An 18,616-nucleotide genomic window follows, 5' to 3' on the forward strand; every position below is an offset into this window, starting at 1 on the left:
AGCATGTCGTGATCTGCTTCGCAAGCACAGCTTTGCATCCCCCCTAGGCAACTGTTTCTGCTACTCCTGTCTCCTTCCCTGTCCACTCACTCAAGGTGCCAACTTAATAGAATGGAAAGTAAGTGGTGGATCCTCATTTTGGACAGAGCAGGGTTTACCATTAAAGTTAACACCGACTTCAGTATCTCATCATCCCATCCTCAAGATGTGCTAACAAACTGAATCACTCAATGGGTGGTAACCTATGTATGATAGGTCATGATGGGGGGCGTGGTCGGCAGGGGCAGCATGGCAGACACGCATTGAGTTCGCTCTGTCATTCATCCCCTTAATTTGACAACTTTCTCCGTCATCTGCAGCTTTCCCTGCCACAGAGCTGTGACCGAGGATCCGGTGAAACCACGGGCGACTGCGGAAGCGCTGATCGCGTGGAGAAATCGCTTGTGTGGGCGCTGAAGGCGAGTGATGCATTGAGGCCGAAAATGTGCCTTCCGGGCCTGCGAAGCACCCGACACGTAGCTCCAGCTACACGTAGCTCCGGCCAAAGGAGATTGAAGGAGCGTGACCGCGGTGCACGTTGCCCCGCCAGACACCAGAGCGGGGCACGAAAGAGGCTGCGAGCAGCAACTCCTAAAGGCAGAAGAGGTAGGCAGCACTGGCAATGGAGAAACTAGATGCGGCCCAGTCGGATGTGAAACACCGGGCTGGCCAACTCGGACAGAAAAGGAAATGGCTGTAGAGGGGCAGGCTGTGCAGCGGGCTGAGGACGAGTGCCGCTGTCGGTGGTGGACCCTGCGATACGCCTGCTACTGGAAGGGGTGAACACTGGAATCCCGAGACAAATCTGAGCGGAGTAGATACGGCCTGGGCGCAGCCTTATACTGAGACTGGAAGGCAGCTTTGACCGGAGTGCGGAGCGAATTGGGAGTCTGGATATGCACCGCACTGCCTGATACCCGACCAGAGCATACAGGAAGCTGAGCACAGCAGTGCCTGGCCGAAGCAGGTGCCATTAACTGCCGTATATGTCCCCTGGGAGTGGAGGAGACCCGGGGTGGCCTACCATAGTGGCACAGGAGAAAGTCGCAGAAACGTGCATTGCGTGGCGCTTCTGGAGCAAGTTTGATTGTTCCTGATCGGACCATGATTGGGGTGCCTGATAGACGTTTAGTGGCTGTTTGGGTGAGCGGCAAGAGTCGGAGCTTAGACAGGAGGCGATGGTTGGGCATAACCTGCACATGGAATCAGTCGGTGAGTGAGGACCACTGCTGCAGGCGAGCCTTGGGTGACGCGCGCTGTCTGAGGATACCAGTGATAGCCTGGTTTGACAAAAGGAGAACACTGGGGAGCAGCGGAACGCGCATGGCTGACTGAGGAGCGGATCGGAGGCACTGAATTGTGACAACTGATCTCTGGAGCCGGGGTAGACTGTTGGTGGTGGACCCACGCACATATTTAGTTAGTCGGACTGGGAACTGCGATACTGGCCGAGATAAGCCTACACCGCTGTATTTCCGGAACTGATATTGTACCTGATACGGCCGAAGGTTGTGTCCCAGTTCACAGCCTTAACGTGGTGGGCCAAGCACCTAGAAGTAGTGCATCGATCTACCCTGTTGAATGCACCAGGATTACTGCAGTAAGTCGAAGGGTTCCGTTAAACTGATGGCCCGCACTAAAGACACTGGATCAGGGGCCTCCTCGCAAGCCGATGGCCTGGGTGAAGTTGATCAAAGGCCATCATCAGTGATGCCAAAGCGCCCGGATGATCGATTTTAAGCTATCCTGAATGCAATAGAGCGATCTCGAGAGTGGATGGAAGCCAAACTAGATAAAGTTGCATTGGACCTTACACTGTTGCACGCTGATCACTGGAAACTAAAGGAACGTGTTACAGCTGTGGAGCAAGACATGGCAGAACTGAATCCTGCCACAGAATTTCAGGAGAAGCAATAAATGTGCATGAGGCCAGAAAAAGATATCTCGAGGAGCGGGTAGAAGATGCGGAGGGCCGCTCCAGGAGGAATAACATACGCCTGATTGGGTTGCCAGAAGGAGCGGAAGGTCAGGATGGCTTAGCCTTCATCGAGCAATGGCTTAAGACCATAATACCATCCACCACATTCTCCCCGTTCTTTACCATGAAAAGAGCGCACTGTGTCCTGGGCAGGAAGCCGGCACTAGAGCATGTCCCCTCATCTTTAAATTGCTGCACTGCAAAGATCGAGACATGATCCTGCAGGAAACTAGGAAACTAGCTGAGGTCAAGTTCGAGAATAACAAGGTCCCTTTCTTCCCTGATTTCACGATCAGGGTCCAGCGACAGCGAGGGTCTTTCCTGCCAGTCCAACAAAACCTTCAACAATTGGACATTTCGTCCTCACTGCTTTTTCTCGCAAGACTCCGTGTGGTCTTTGATGGGAAGTCCAGGTTTTATGACCAACCTCAAGACGCTTGTGACTGGATTGAGACTTTGGGGCACTCTTCGGGCCCACGGCCTACAGGCACGTCAGGTACATGGAATGGGGAGGCAAGACCTCGACGGCGACCCAGGAAGCGGCTCCTTAGTCTCTCAGCGGCACCTGGTCCGGGCCAGATCCGCCGGGAGCGACAGACTGTGGTCTGAATTGTCGATCAGCTGGCCGAAAATGCAGAGTTGGTCGACAAAGTTGACACATCGCTTCATTCCTCAGAAGATGGGGGTTCATCAGCGGTGGGACTGTCTGGCATGGTTTCACTACGAATGTCCGATGGCACGCCACAGACTTTGGATGGTATTGTATGAAACAGACTGGGAACAGCACTTGCATTACGAACTGCCTCATGAACTGCCTTGGTACTGTCTCTTTAGACTATCTCACGGTTTAGTGATGCCTGCCCATAGGGTACTACACTGGGGCCTGCACTCCGTTCCTGTGGGTTATTCTCCGCTATATATATCGTTCTACACATGATTGAGTCATTCGGGGATTCACAATGACATGCCCTGCATGGTTACACATCCCCTCCATTCCTCCTGACTATCGGGAACCAGTAGGGCATGCGTTTGTTTAACGGCTTGTCGATTTTGGGCAACAACCCACGGTTAGGGGTGCTGCTCTTATAATGTTTTTCCCCTACCCTGTTGGTCTATCCCTTTTCCTTCTAATTGCAGAGGCCCTTCTGGGGTGTACACGAGACGATGCAGTATATAACCGATTCATACTCAAAGATACATGCATAGGCCGAGGTACATTTCACTTCTTACATAAAGTAATGCCGGGATGGATCACACGATAATCACATGAGAGAGGAGTTGGCTTAACAGCTAGGGCGGTCGACCTCGAATCTGGGGAACTGGGTTAGAGTCTGGGCAATGACGCTGAACATCCTGTGATTCTGGGCAAATCACTTAATCTCCCTGTGTTTAACAAAAATGAATGTGTCCTCATGTAACGCAACTGGTGCTATGTAAAGCTCTCAGATACCCAATTTGGGTCAAGTTCGCGCTATATAAAACTCAGTTTAAAAAAGAATGTGCGGGGCCTTCGTACGCCATCCAGCAGGTATGCAGTCTACTCTTATCTCAAGAGACAAAACGTGCTTATAGCGCTCTTACAAGATACACATTTAAATGTGGTGGAAACAGCCAGACTACAGCGTAAGTGGAGGGGTAAAGTATATGCCATGGACTACTCCTTATATGCATGAGGGACCCTGATTTGGATTCGTAAAGGTACGCCTTTTGCAGTTGATGGGGTCATTGCCAACAAAGAGGGACGATATGTACTCCTGAAGGGCAGATTGGATGAGCGCCATATTCTCATAGGAAATGTGTACGCCCTTAATATAGACCAGGGTCAGTTTCTTAGTCTGCTGTCCCAAGAGCTGATGAAATGGTGTGATATTCCGTGGTTAATTGGAGGAGACTTTAATAGTGTACTGGATACTTGCTTGGATAGATCCTTTCCTCCACTTAAGGGTACGACGGCCATTGCCAATGCCACGGTGCTGAACGGATGGGCGGATGGATGGGATCTGATTGATGTCTGAAGACATTGCAATCCCGGTGTGAGAGTGTATTCCTTTTACTCGGTGCCTCATAATCTGCATGCCCGCTTGGACATGTTTTTTTAGCTCTCCATCTCTACTTCCTTACATATTAGGTTAGACTATTGGGGATGTACACACTCTGATCACAACCCACACTGTGTCACACTGACCTGGGAAAACGGGATCCCTCGCTTCCCTAAGTGAAGGTTACAGTCTGCGATGCTTGAAGACCCAATTTTCCGGGATTCGATAGGGGAAGCTAGCTATAGGCGAATATTTTACACTCAACTCCGGGTCTGCTTCGTCCTCTTTGGTGGAGTGGGCGGCCATGAAAGTCACGCTTCGAGGGATGTGTGTGAGATTGGGTTGCGGGCTGCGAAAGCAGATAGGGTCGGATCTACTCACAGTAGAAAGAGAGCTGCTGGCATTAGAATATCAAGTAATTGTAGATGCTACAGATACTGCCCCCTTGTTAGAGGCGTGCAGGAAACATGCAGATATTTTGAGGTACACACAGCATCTGCTCTTGCCAAAGCGGATCGATCAGGACCCCTTTTGGCTTGGCTGGTCAAGCAGGAACAGTCGGTTGGACACATCACTGCTCTCAGGTCTCAGGCAGGGAGGCTTAAATATGCTTAGCATGAAATACATAGCGAACTGACCACACATTTTACACAACTATATTGATCTGCTTTGAGCATCCCGGAGACAGCGATACATGAATTTATGGATGACCTCTCCTTTCCTATCCTTACGCCAGAGCAGCGCACAGAACTGGATGCACCGCTTACACTATAAGAGGTCAGAGGTACAATGCGGGCTTTGGCGTCTGGCAAGGTGTTGGGACCTGATGGTCTCCCTCACGAATTTTATAAAACGTACGCCGACCTTTTAAGCCCGCAATTACTTAAAGTATAAACGGAAGCACTGGATGGTCTTTCCCTCCCGGCCTCAATGACAGACGCCACCTTGATCACACTTCCTAAACCGGGTAGAGACCCCACGCACACAAGTGCTTCTCGACCCCAAGCGCTGCTGAATGGGGATTATAAAATACTAGCAGGTGTTCTGGCGGGTAGATTGGCCCCTGTCATTCGGTATTTGGTCCATCAGGACCAGAACGGTTTTGTGCTAGCTCGAAGCACATCTCTCAATATTCGTAGGCTGTTTGGGGTGATGCGCAGTGCTGCATTGGACTGACCAACAGCTGGCTTTTTAGTATTGGACCTAGAGAAAGTGTTTGATACGGTTGAATGGCCATATATGTTTGAAGTACTCTGCCGCTTTGGTGTTGGGCCATACATTCTGAGCTTAATTAAGCTATTATATGGAGCACCCGCAGTTCGGGTCCATCTGGGAGTTCTATTTTCTAGGCCCATATCCCCATTCCCCATTGAACTGTTTCTTGGCTATAGAACCACTGGCAATAGCGTTGCGGCAATCAGCAACAACTTGGGGGATACACCTCCGGGACGATCTGTACGCGGTCTCGCTGTATGCTGATGATATATTGCTTTATGTTAAAGACCTACAGGCAATTCCGCAGATCATCCCGGACACACTGAAATTATTTGCATCACTATCTGGACCGGGTTTGAACTGAGGTAAATCTCATCTATTCCCCTTTACCCCGGGGACAGATGCTTCTCACTTGGAGGTGGAGGGGACCTTGGTGACATGGCAACCGGTAGCGTTCTGATATTTGGGTATACGTATATACCCCAACGATCGGAAATTCCTGGACGGCAATGTATACAGAGCAGTCACAGCTTTAAAATCCCAAATTGAATTTTGGAAAGCACGTAACTCTGTTATAGGCAGGGTGGAGCTGATAAAATGGTGATGCTGCCGCGCTTACTCTATTACTTTGCTAACCTCCCGATATATCTGCCAGCGTCCTTCTGATTACTGGCGAGTACCCTAAGAGTTTTTATCTGGAACAGCACACGGTGCAGGGTAGCATTATCAAAATTATATTTGCCTCTGTCACAAGGTGGGCTGACTCTGCCCAATATGGAGCATTATGATTTGTTGTCACAAATACTCTGGGTGGGGAAATGGGTGGAGGAACTACACCTCGCAGACACAGCGGAACATGGGCCCCGGTATACCTTGAATAGAATTATTTTTCTCTTCCATCCATGCAATCGATCACACAAATCGCTTCCTCTTCTGGTGCAGATAGCTCAGAAATGCTTTTGTGGGGCATTGTGCCGTACTAGGCATGTTATACAATACGCGCCTGCCATTCCATTATTAGGTATGCCGAAAGCAGGAGGGCGAGTCAGGGTGACAGACCTCATAGACAGGCATTGAGTAAATATCATTGTGAGATCTGTACATGGAGGCTGTGATGTGGCCATTTTTTTCTCTCTTTGTCTGAGGTAGAGGGCGTCCCTCCAGGCCTATTCTCGAACCATGCTTCCTGGATGTTGCGATGACATTGGGGAAATATCTCTCAGGAACCCCCAACACATCTCCTAATGCAGTACGTACACGTGATGGGCACGGGCAACACCTCGTAAAATGGTTAGCAGAATCAATTTGGGAACACACCATGATGGATTTAGCACCATTGCGTAATACAAGTGAAACAGACATGGCACGACCATACACATCCAAGGAATGGACCATGTTGTTGGAAAGTCCTAAACAGATCTCCGGAAATGCACGTTTTAGGCTGATTCAATTTTATATAGTGCATAGAGCGTACGTATCCCCGGATAAGATTAACAGATATTTTAATAGAGTAGATGCATGTTGCCCACGTTGTAAATTGATAGATGCTGATCTTCTATATATGCTCTGGTCATGCCCCAAATTGCAACCGTATTGGCATGAGGTGATCCGGTCCCTGGCTTCCAGCACAGATAGAGAGTTGACACAGGTGTGGGAAGCATGAATAACGGGGATATTCCCTAGAAGTAAGAAGCCTAAAGTCTCTTCTAGATTTTTAGACCTGGGTTTGGTGGTGGCTAAAAGGCTTATCACACGCCGATGGAAGGCAGGAGATCTCCCATCGATAAAGGCATGGTCCCAATCTATGTTAAAGCCCCCCCCCCCTCCCAATCCATATAGATGTCCCTGCTTTCTTTCCCTTGTTCCTCAACTGGTTGTTTTACAGTTCCATCTGTTATCTGTTATCTGTTGTCGTTTGATCAACAATTCGGTCGTAGTGACAAGGTTGAGAGGAGCCATTTGAATTGTATGTATGAAGTTAATATGTACATGCACAGTACGCGCGTTCTGTACTTCAATAAGGATGTGTACCAAAATTGGGATGACGTTATTTACTTGCTAGACCAAGGGAACGATAATCTACGTCATGGAGACAGATCGATACTCTTTGTGCTCAAATTATTGCTTTAATGTGTTGAATACTCTGTTTTGGAGATTGCCTACTGGTTCTATTTTCAATGTATATGCCTGTCGAATATATCACATATGTTAAAATCTAAAACAGATCAGACAAAAAAATGATAGGCCATGATGGTTTTGGAAGTTGATGTCCTGGAGGAGCATGTTCTAACTAACTGATATGATCAGGCTCTGTGCGACAGCCTAGTAACTGAACTTTCTGATTCTCTTTCCTGGTAATAAAAAGAAAAACAGGATGTGCCTTTAAATTGGCAACATTGTGTTGCCTATTTTTTTAAATAATTTCTCTTTGGAAAAACTGTTTTGTGGGAATTATGTCTAGAGGGTGACTTATTGTTTGAGTTTATTGAAGATAGCTGTGGGAGCAATCGAGAAATATAGGTAAGACATGTATCAGTTGTTCAGCAGTCTTAATAAAATGGACATGGTTTCCACCTTCTTCAGGACTTTGAATGTAACATTGTTTTACACCTTTCCTGGGCCCATATTGCCAAGTACAGTGAAGTTGACTTGACTAAATTGCTTTTGTGAGGAACTTATTATTTTCTTCCTTGTTAATGCCTCACGTGTCAAAGTCCAGTTCTTGCAGATTTTGTTTACACGCCCATTTCCTCCAGGAAGGATATGATTCAGTTTTTATGCTAGGTCAGCCCTCCTCACCCCGGTCTCTTTTTTGGTAGTCTTAAAACCACACAATTGTTTTTAAGCTAATTAACTTGCAGCTTAAATATCCCTTTTGCTGTAACCTTATTAATCTACTGCAGTTCATCCTTATTTTCTTCCTGCTTTAAATGATTTTTATTTTCTGTTTTTGTTCCAATTTGTTTTCCTGCTTGTTAGACCCTCGGAAGAACTGACTTTGAGCCCAAAGTTGCAGCTAGACAACAGCTTGACTTTAAGCAGCAACAGCAGCAGCACCACTGTCAGTGGCAGTATACAGACCAGTCCGCGGAATCCAACTGTTCTCTTTCCTGGATTGCCGGAAGCACTAACCCCAAAGCCTGCTGTTCAGGTATGTAGTCACACGTGTACATACCAACTAGCATTGGGGAAAGAGACGGCGGGACTGTCTGACATATCACCCACTATAACTCTAATAACAAAGAAGCTATGTTGTCAAACAGGTACATCCTTGGGAATACTTGCACAGGGGAACCTGGTATGTATATTATTGGTTTGTGAGAGAGCTACCAGCCAGGGTGGAAGTCTCATCATTGGGTTGTATCGTCTGTCCGTCAGTTTGTTGGGGGTGGCGGTGGAGGGGGGGGGGCTGATGTGCTTCCTGTCAGTACAGGAAGGGCTTTTTTATGGGTTGGTGAATGCCACCCTGTCATGAGGTGTGGGATGCAATGGATATAAATAAAAATCCCTTTCGATAAACCATTCATTTGAATGTGTGGGTTTCTAGAAGATAATACAAATGGAAGGTTGGGGTTATTGTGATAATTATTGTTCACATATCCCTCAGGTCAACATGTTTGAGCCAATCCTGAGGGCCCCCTAAGGTGTTCACAGCTTTCTTCAGGACCATGATCCCGTTTTTCATTCAACTCTCATACTAACATACACATATTAAAGCTTAATGCATATGGATACACGCTGTAGAAGTGGTAACACTGGTGAAGAATTCCTGTAAAATATAAACAGGACAAGACTCACAAACATTAAAAGACTTGTATGTCAAAGAGTTAGCTTTTGTAAGAAAGTGGCTCTGTATATACTGTACGAAGGTAAGGTACAGGGTGCACAGAGTCCACAGTCCCCAGAGGTTTGGCAGAGGTTAAAGTTAGATATAACCTTACTCTCTAAAGTGATTGCTTGGTTGAGCAGTAAGGCAGTATCAGAGGACAGTGTAAAGCATTTGTTGTACACACTCAGTCAGCAAATGGTCTCACACACTCAAGAACTGAACTCTAGGCCAATTGTTTTGTATATAAACATATATAGTTGTTTTATTTTAAAACCACAAGTAGGTATCAAAATACTTTCTCAGAATGAGATGCTTTCGTTAAATACTTTCAATAAGCAATAGACTTTTAAATGCAATAGTTAGTTGTTGCAACTAGCCATCATTCCTTCTGTTGCTGAAAATAAACAACATCTTGGTTCAGATGAATAACTATGATGCACTGCCTCAAGAAGCAGTAGGCACAATATCAAGAACACTCTAAAGACGTAGAGTATTTAGCTCTGGGAGTTCACAAGATGTTCGTCACTGAAGGCGGTGAAATTTCTGGGCACACTCAAGCAGCATGCAGATGTCTTTAGTCGAAGCTGCCGACGACGAAGAAATTGGCGTCGAAGACTTCGATGATGCCGGCGCATCATCAATCGAAAACAAAATCATCGTCGACTAAGATAACAGGTCCTCCATTGACGTCAACCAGGTGACGCTCGACGATGAGAGACAGGTCTCCGTCGACGCTGGCTGGGCCTTCGACGTCGAGGCACATCACTCCGTCGGCGCATCGGCTATCAACATCGAGGCACATCGCTCCGTCGTCGCCTTATCGGCGATCTATGTCGAGGCACATCGCTCCGTCGTCGCCTCATCATCGGCGATCGACGTCGAGGCACAGGTCTCCGTCGAGATCAGTCAAACGATCTTTGATGTCGAGACACAGGACATCTCCTTCGGCGTCGAAGCAGAAGTCTCCACCGAAGTCAGGTCAAAGCACTTCGACGTCGATCCGCCCTACTATATCATCGACGTCGAAACAGAAAACGCCGCGGAGATTGGTACAAGGATCTATGGCGTCGAGGCAGCAGTCTTCTGAGAGAGGGCAAAGAACGTCGAAACATGGCACTCCATCGGGGTCAGGGAGACGTTCGATGTCGAGAGGATGTTCTACTGCAAGATCAAGTCCACCTTCTAAGAGAAGAAAGTCAACGTCGAGGCATACGTCTCCGTTGAGACGACAGTTGGTGCACAGACGCTCTACATCAACGTCAAGGCGTCCTTCCAGAGAAGCCTCACCTACAGTGAGCCTATCATAGTCATCTTTAGGCTCCCGCAGTTCTCAACGAGAGTCAACGTCCAGATCCCCGGAGGTGGTGATTTCGACTTCCAGCAGCCCAGTGTCAGGGGGACACCAAGATTCACCGGTTTGCACATGAAGAGGTGAACTCTCCCCCTCCTGCGCAGTCACCGGAGGGGAGAGAGAGGCGCTGCTCGCCTTCCATCCATTTGTCACCGCGATGGTACAGGACGTTGCCTCACTGGGCCACTGACAAGGTCACGGCGGAGCAACATTACTCTAGCCATCGGCACAGATCTCTGTTGGCTCATCTAATACAAGCAGTGGATAAAGAACGATCTCCTTCAAGAGCTAGAGCTCGCAGCCGCACCCCTGTGCACTCGCACAGAAGGAGGTCTTGATCAAGAAGTAAGAGAGCGCACAGATCCCCGACTCCGTCCTCTTCTTCCACTCGTACGTCCCACAGAGACTACTCGCCTACTTTGACAGACAGTCCGCCGTCGAGGATCTCTCCGGTGGGCGACATCTACACTTTTCAGGACATTCTTGGCAGAGGGGCGGTAAAGCTGGGTATCCCCATGCCTACTCATCAAAGTAAGTCCTCTGTGATTTTTGAGACTCTACACCAAAGAGCAGCATCTAAGCTTCTGCTTCCCTTGGTACCAGGCCTCATAGAGCCAGTGATGGACATATTTCTCACACTGGCGATTGTTAACTCCGCTCCAGCGAGAATCTTAAAGTACCGTTTACCAGAGGACGACCCGCTCTTCCTTAGAGCAGATCCTCCCGTGGATTCAGTCATAATTGCTGCGGTAAAAAAGACCCATGCGGTAGCATCCTCCTCAGAGTAAAACGCAAGATTCCTGGGGAAAGGAGGTTTGTGGCACTTCGGCGTCCATGTTGAAGGTCTCCAACGCATTGGCACTCCTGGGTCGCTACAACCGATCTCTGTGGGACTCATTACAGAGATTCACAGAAAAGTTGCCACAGGAAGATCGCAAAGATTTTGAGGAAATCCTAACGGAGGGCAGTCTGGTGTCTAACCAGGTCATCAGTGCTGCGGCGGATGGAGCTACCCTTTCGGCTCATGCTTATGCTCATGGGGTATGCGCAAGAAGAACGTCTTGGCTCCGACTTATAGCGCTCAAGCCAGAAGCGCAGTCATGGATCCTCGATCTTCCTTTCTCCGGTTCCTCTCTGTTCGGGACTCACACGGATGAAGAGATGGCCCGGATGAAAACAGAGCTGGACACGTTGAAGGCAGTGGGCCTTGAAAAGAAGAAGGAATTCCGCAAGAGATTCCGACCTTACAATCGGTGGTCCTCCCAACAGAGGGTTCAAACCCCTCAATGGCAGAAAAATCAGGATCAGCAAGGCCAGCAAAGATCGCAGTATCGTGACAGACGTTCCTCCAAAGAAGGAGGAAATCAGCGTCAAGGCAATAACTCCACCAAGCACAGACAATTCAGTGAGTACTCTCTTCCCCCATTGCCGTTCACCACTCCAGTGGGGGGGGGGGGAAGTATCGCAAATCATCTCGAAGAGTGGCGAGCTATCACAAAGGATCAGTGGGTGTTAGCTACGCTGCAGAATGGGTACTCTCTAAGTTTTCGACACCGTCCCCCCCCCCCCTTAATCCCTCCAGTTCCACCATCGTGTCACCAGTTAAAGCTCTTGCAGAGAGAAGTTGCTACCCTGCTCAGAAAGTCAGCCATCGAGAGGGTGCCAAGGGTGCCAATATCTCAGAGGGAAGGGGGTTTACGCAAGATACTTCTTGGTAAAGAAAAAGGGCCAAAAGGCAGAATACAGACCCATTCTGGACTTGCAGACACTCAGCCAATCAATCAAAAAGGAGAAGTTTCGCATGTTGGCTCTCCATCAAATATATCCACATCTCCGGCAGGGGGATTGGATGTGTTCGCTGGATCTGCAAGATGCATACTTTCACGTCCCGATCAATCAACATCACAGACAATACCTACGATTCCTGGTGGGATCCTCCCATTACCAGTTCAAAGTTCTGCCCTTCGGGTTGAAGTCAGCCCCCAGAGTGTTCGCTAAGTGCATGGCAGTAGTGGCAGCCGCACTGCGTCGCAGGGCCATTTTTGTGTACCCGTACTTGGATGACTGGCTGTTCAAAGGTCCTTCTCCAGTCAGCGTGAGGAGTCATTTCTTGGACTGTCTCGAACTGTGTCACCGGCTGGGCCTGCATGTGAATTTAGCCAAGTCCACTTCACAGCCAACGCAGAAAATACATTTCTTAGGAGCTCTGCTAGACTCCGAGGTAGGAAAAGTGTTTCCTTCAGAGTAGAGACAGTGTTCCCTCATGCAGGAATGCAAGCTGGTTCTACACAACAGAAAACTGCCTATACGTCGGATTGCCTCCCTGCTAGGGTCGATGGCATCCTGCATCTTCCTGGTTCCCAATGGCAGATTACGAATGCGTCCTCTTCACCAGGATCTGGAGGACAAGTGGGACCAACAGACAGCTCGCTGGGACGAAAAGATAAGTCTATCGAACACGGCACAAGCTTCCATACCTTGGTGGATGAGAAAAGAAAATATGCAAGTCGGAATTCCTTTTCATCAATCTCGGCCTGCTCAGACGCTGATCACGGACGCCTCACTGCAGTGTTGAGGGGCCCACATGGGTCCTCTCCAGACTCAAGGACTATGGTCTCCAAAAGAGCGATCGTACCACATCAACATGCTAGAGCTGAGAGCTGTTCACCTAGCCCTCAAAGCTTTCCTTCCCTCGATTCAGGCAAGCTCAGTATTAGTACAGACGGACAATACAACCACAATGTACTACCTGAACAAACTGGGGGGAACTCGCTCATGCATACTTTCACTGGAGGCTCAAACACTCGGGCATTGGCTCCTGGCAATGAATCTGTCAGTCACAGCAGTCCACCTGCCGGGAGAACAGAACGTGAGAGCGGATGCTCTCAGTCATCATTTCGAAGACAGAGAAAACTGGGTTCTCAACGACGAGGTCGTCGAAGGCATCTTACAGTCATGGGCTCGTCCCACCATCGACCTCTTCGCGGTCGACAAATTCAAAATGCTGAGACTTCGCCTCAAGGTTCTGCCGACCAGGATCGAAAGGGAATGCCCTTTTGATAGACTGGTCAGGGGCATTTGTGTACTCCTGTCCACCTCTTCCGCTAATCCCGAAGGTGGTGACCAAGCTGTCTCATTCGTGCACGAGGATGGTACTGATTGCCCCGGACTGGCCGAGACAATGGTGGTACCCGGACCTTCTGCACCTATCAGAATGCCCTCACAGGAAGCTGCCGTGCAGACCGGACCTGCTGTCCAAGATGAACGGGAGGATTCATCACCCCAACCTTCCCTCACTGAACTTGGCAGCATGGCTCCTGAGGTCCTCCAGTATGGCCAACTAGGACTACCGCAGGACTGCATGTCCATTTTAAAGGAAGCAAGAAGACCGTCCACGAGGCATTCGTATGCATGCAAGTGGAAGCGGTTTTATATGTGGTGTGTGCAAAACAATTGTAATCCAAACAAGAGTCAGGAAGAGGTCATCCTTCCTTACCTACTTTATCTGGCGTAAGCAGGGTTGAAGTTTTCTTCCATTAAGGTACACTTAGCAGCGATAACTGCATATAGACGCTCACCTTCTCAACCTTCTTTAATTCAGTTACAGGCTGTTAAGGATTTCTTACAGGGTTTAAAGAAGGTCTACCCTTCGGTCCGGCCTCCTTCACCACCCTGGGAGCTAAACCTGGTGCTATTAAAATTGATGGGTCCGCCTTTCGAACCCATACACAAAGCAACCTTGCAACATCTTTCTTGGAAGGCGGCTTTCTTGGTAGTGATCACGTCAGCTCGCAGAGTGAGCGAAATACAGGCTCTCTGCTCTAAAGAGCCTCATACAGTTTTCCATCTTAATAGGGTCGTGTTGAGAACGCACCCCTCTTTCCTTCCTAAAGTGGTGTCAGATTTTCATGTGAATCAGACCATATCTCTACCCACCTTTTTTCCCAATCCCTCTACTCCAGCTTAGAGGGCCTTACACTCTCTGGTCCTGAAAAGGGTTTTAAAATTCTATCTGGACAGGTCCAGATCTATGAGAAAATCTGATCAACTATTTGTTAACTATGGGTCGATCAGAACTGGTTTTGCAGCTTCAAATCGGTCCATCTCCAGATGGATAGTTCCATGTATCAAACTTGCTTATCAATTAGCACACAAGCCCCTTGGGTTTACTCCCAAAGCACACTCTACCAGAGGAAAAGCGGCTACTGCTGCTTTTCTTTATAACGTGCCCATGTCTGAAATTTGTAAGGCGGAAGCTTGGAGGTCCGTCCATACATTTACGTGGCACTACTGTCTGGATTCAGACACCAGAACAGACACTTAAGTAGGCCAGGCCTCCTTGAGGAATCTGTTCAACAGCTGATTTTGGCTGTTATTATATGTTGGGTCATTTTTACTCTCATTTGCCTGCAGGTGGTTGATGGGCTTGCTATTCTATTCAGTGCTTATGACTATTGATGAGGATCCCCTGGAAGAGAAGAATAAGTTACTTACCTGTAATCCTAGTTCTCTTCCAGGGGTATCCTCATCAAAGTCATAAGCAACCCACCCGCCTCCCCAGGTAAATGAGATGTTTTCTAAAGTGTTAAAGGATCTCTTTGTGCCCTGACCTTCAGGGTTATGCAAAGAACAACTGACCTGTCACCCCGAGGCATGATGGGAAGGTAGGGGTCATAGCTGCCTTAAAGGCACGGTGCCAGTTTTTGTTGAAAATGCTTTTATTTTCTATGCTATTGGTTTAAAATGCAGCCTGTAGGCTAACAATGTCTACTTTATTTGCAGTTTGCTATTTATGAGTACTTTGCTCATTAAAAAACAGAGTTCAAGTGCTACTTGCCAGCTGTATTGATATGAAAGAAAATCTCCATATATATATATATATATATATATATATATATATATATATATATATATATATATATATATATATATATATATATATATATATATATTTTCGATCCACAAACTCCGGTAATGAAATATAGGGCTGTCATGGGCGGTCCGAGCCAGGATACCGGAACTCCTTAATATACATTCCACAAGTCCCCGCAGTAACAGGAAACACTCGGACACCCAGGCTGGATGCAGTTAATTTATTCGGCAAGTAAAAAACAACGCGTTTCACCTTTACGGCTTGATCACGCTCGTACAAGTACAAATTCACCATGTTTAAATATACCTTTTTTCTTCATGTTCAAAAACGGACTCACCACACCAGTGCGAAAATGTTATTGCAACCATCGCGGCCATCTTGGAATATCGGAAAACTCTTTAAATGTCCCATACGTAATCCCACATTGAATAACAATTGATATCGTAGCTATGAATAGCAATGTTCTCAGGATGTTGTTCTACAATTTTAAAAAAGTCATTTCCATATTGCTTCTATATGAAAAATTTACGTAACACATAATATAAACGTAAAAGTGCGGATAACGTATGTACAAAAATCCATTGGGAAAATAAATAATATTGTTGGGACACATATCATTACATTCAGGCATTGTTACCCGGCTCCTCCTTTATCACGCAATATCTGCAGTGCGTTAATGTTATGAAGCCAATAACAGATACAAACTCGTTGGTTAACTACTGCTATGTTTGTCAGCATGGTTGATCAAGATATAATATTCAAACTTGCATTCATACAACCCAAGTGGGCTAAGTAAATAATTAACTGACAGCGCCATGAAGTGTAATTTAAGAAATCTATGGCTCCAATTACGCCCTAATGGGCTGGCTAGCGTATCATGATCAATAAATCACATCTACATCTAAAATATCATTCTATCATCATGATACAATTTGAGTTGAATCCATGTAAAGTTCATTAATGCCATAGAATAGTCCAACATATCTTCCTTAAGTTATAGATATTCCAACTGTTGCAAAAGAAGTGACCCCATCTGGAATAAAACAAAATATAAAATTCTTAAAATCAGACTGGTATACAGACCTCCTATTCAGTTAATTAGTCGTACAAATGTATTGCTAATTCTTAACTCAAATTTAACCCTTTCGGTGACACACTTTCCAGATCCACAATGTATCGGGATTCCAATTTTCTTAATGACAATTCTCGGTTGCCTCCTCTCACACCTAGATTAACAGTATCAATCACCACCATACGGACTAACGTATCGTCCTGTATATGTTTCTCATGAAAATGACGGGCTATGGGGTACTGTTAGTTGTTGTTACATATGGCACGAAGATGTTCCAATACTCATTTCTTGGCTGCGTGTTTTGTGCTGCCAATATACCGCTTATTACATGGACAGATCAAGACATATACGCAAAATGTATTATTGCAGGTAAGTTTCTTCCTGATCACAAATTCCCTTTTGGAAATAGGTACTAGCAATTTGTTACAGTCAATGCTTTTCCTGCATGCTTTGCATTTACAGCAACATCTAAAACCAGGTGTGCCTGAACAAATATTTACGTCTCGATCTGTAATGTGGTTATGACTGAGTTTGTCTCTTAAAGATCGCCCTTTCCTGAAGGTGATCTGTGGGTTACTTCCCAAATCACTTTTGAGATGGTCATCAGTAAGTAGTACATGCCAGTGTTTTTTAAATATTTTGCGTACCTCACTAGCTTGTCCTGAGAAGGTGGTGATGAATCTGATATTCTCAATCTTTGTTTCTTTTTGTTTGGGATATATTAATTAATTACGAGATTTCATCTCTACTCTGGAAATTGCATCATTAACAGTTTTAACACTATATCCCATCTCTCTAAACCTTTGGCACATGATCACTTCCTCACACTTATGAGCAGCATCAGTGCTGCAATTCCTCTTGGCGCGCAACAGCTCTCCATATGGGATGCTATGTACCAGATTCCGTGGATAGCTGCTGTTAGCATTGAGGATGCTGTTGCCTGCAGTTTCTTTCAGAAATAATTTGGACGTCAACTGATTGTCTTTGACTTCCAAAAGAACATCTAGAAACTCCATTGAGTTCCTACTGATGTTTTCTGTAAACTGCAGGTTAAGTTTATTCCTGTTCAATTTGTCAATGAAGATTCTAGCTGACCCCTCATCTCCGCACCAGATAAAGAAAATATCATCGATGTAACGCAGCCACAGGGCCACGTTGTAAAATTCTGCCATTTCAGCGACAACCTGCTCCTCCCACCAGCCCATGAATAAATTCGCGTAGCTGGGGGCGAAGCAGGTTCCCATTGATGTGCCCTGTGACTGCTTGTATATGGTGTCGTCAAAGATGAAAAAATTGTTCTTTAAACAAATCTCAATCAGCATCATTAACATTTGAGAGTGATGAAAAAGTGAAATAGATCTGGTTTAAAAAAAGTGTTGGATAGCCTGAAGACCTAAATCATGTTGGATACTGGTATAGAGACTACTTACATCAAGGGAAACTAAAGTGAAATTGTTTTCCCAATGTATTCCATCAATGATGGTTAAAAAATGGGTTGTGTCTCTAAGGTACGAGGGTAAAGCCACTACATAAGGTTGTGGGTAGATGCCACTGCTCCATCACATGAAGATTGGTTGACATCCCTATATGATACATCTACGGTGGACCTGGCTAGATGTGCTAGCAAAAAAAAGCTTGGCTTTCTGGGACTTTTTGTTAAAGTGGAAATAGGTACACCGGGGTTTTTTTTTTCCCCCCGGGTCCTATGATTATGCCTACCTTACTCTATGGATCTTGAACACCGGTCTCCTGCTCAATGATTCTGCTACCTGGTTGAAAGATACCTTGTCGGAGTAACCTTGCTAACTAGCATCCCTCCTCGCGGATCTATCTTCCGCCATTCTGTAAATTGTGTCCGGGAACGAGAGTTGACCTCAAAATCTGGAGTTGTCTTCTCAGTTCGTGACACACTAGGTGGTTGGTGTTTCCTTTAAGAGGGCAACGGCAAATGAGGACAAAAAAAAAAGCCACTACATAAGATCTTAAGTAGTAATCAATAAATCTTGATGTATTCTCTAATAGCGATCCTATGGAGGAAACTATAGGTCGTCCTGGCGGATTACAAATATCCTTGTGAATTTTAGGGAGTAGATAGAGGATCGGTACTCTGGGATGCGCACAATACAAATGGTTAAATTCCTCCCATTCCAACAACCCTCTTTCTCTCCATTCAACCAATGTGTCTCTATACATGATATTAGATTTTAATACTTCGGCCAT

General features: G+C 46.5%; 1 protein-coding gene across 1 annotated transcript in view; it reads left to right on the plus strand.

Annotated features, from left to right (window-relative positions):
- The window catches only part of EDC4 (enhancer of mRNA decapping 4), a 777,931-nt gene that overhangs the window by 357,384 nt on the left and 401,931 nt on the right, over positions 1–18,616 (plus strand). Inside the window, exon 17 of the mRNA XM_085639493.1 lies at positions 8,251–8,422. Within this exon, the coding sequence (XP_085495619.1) occupies positions 8,251–8,422 (172 nt within the window). The remainder of the gene's footprint in view (positions 1–8,250; positions 8,423–18,616) is intronic.

Source organism: Triturus cristatus, chromosome 12, assembly GCF_964204655.1.
Source record: "Triturus cristatus chromosome 12, aTriCri1.1, whole genome shotgun sequence".
In the NCBI taxonomy this organism is placed as follows: domain Eukaryota; kingdom Metazoa; phylum Chordata; class Amphibia; order Caudata; family Salamandridae; genus Triturus; species Triturus cristatus.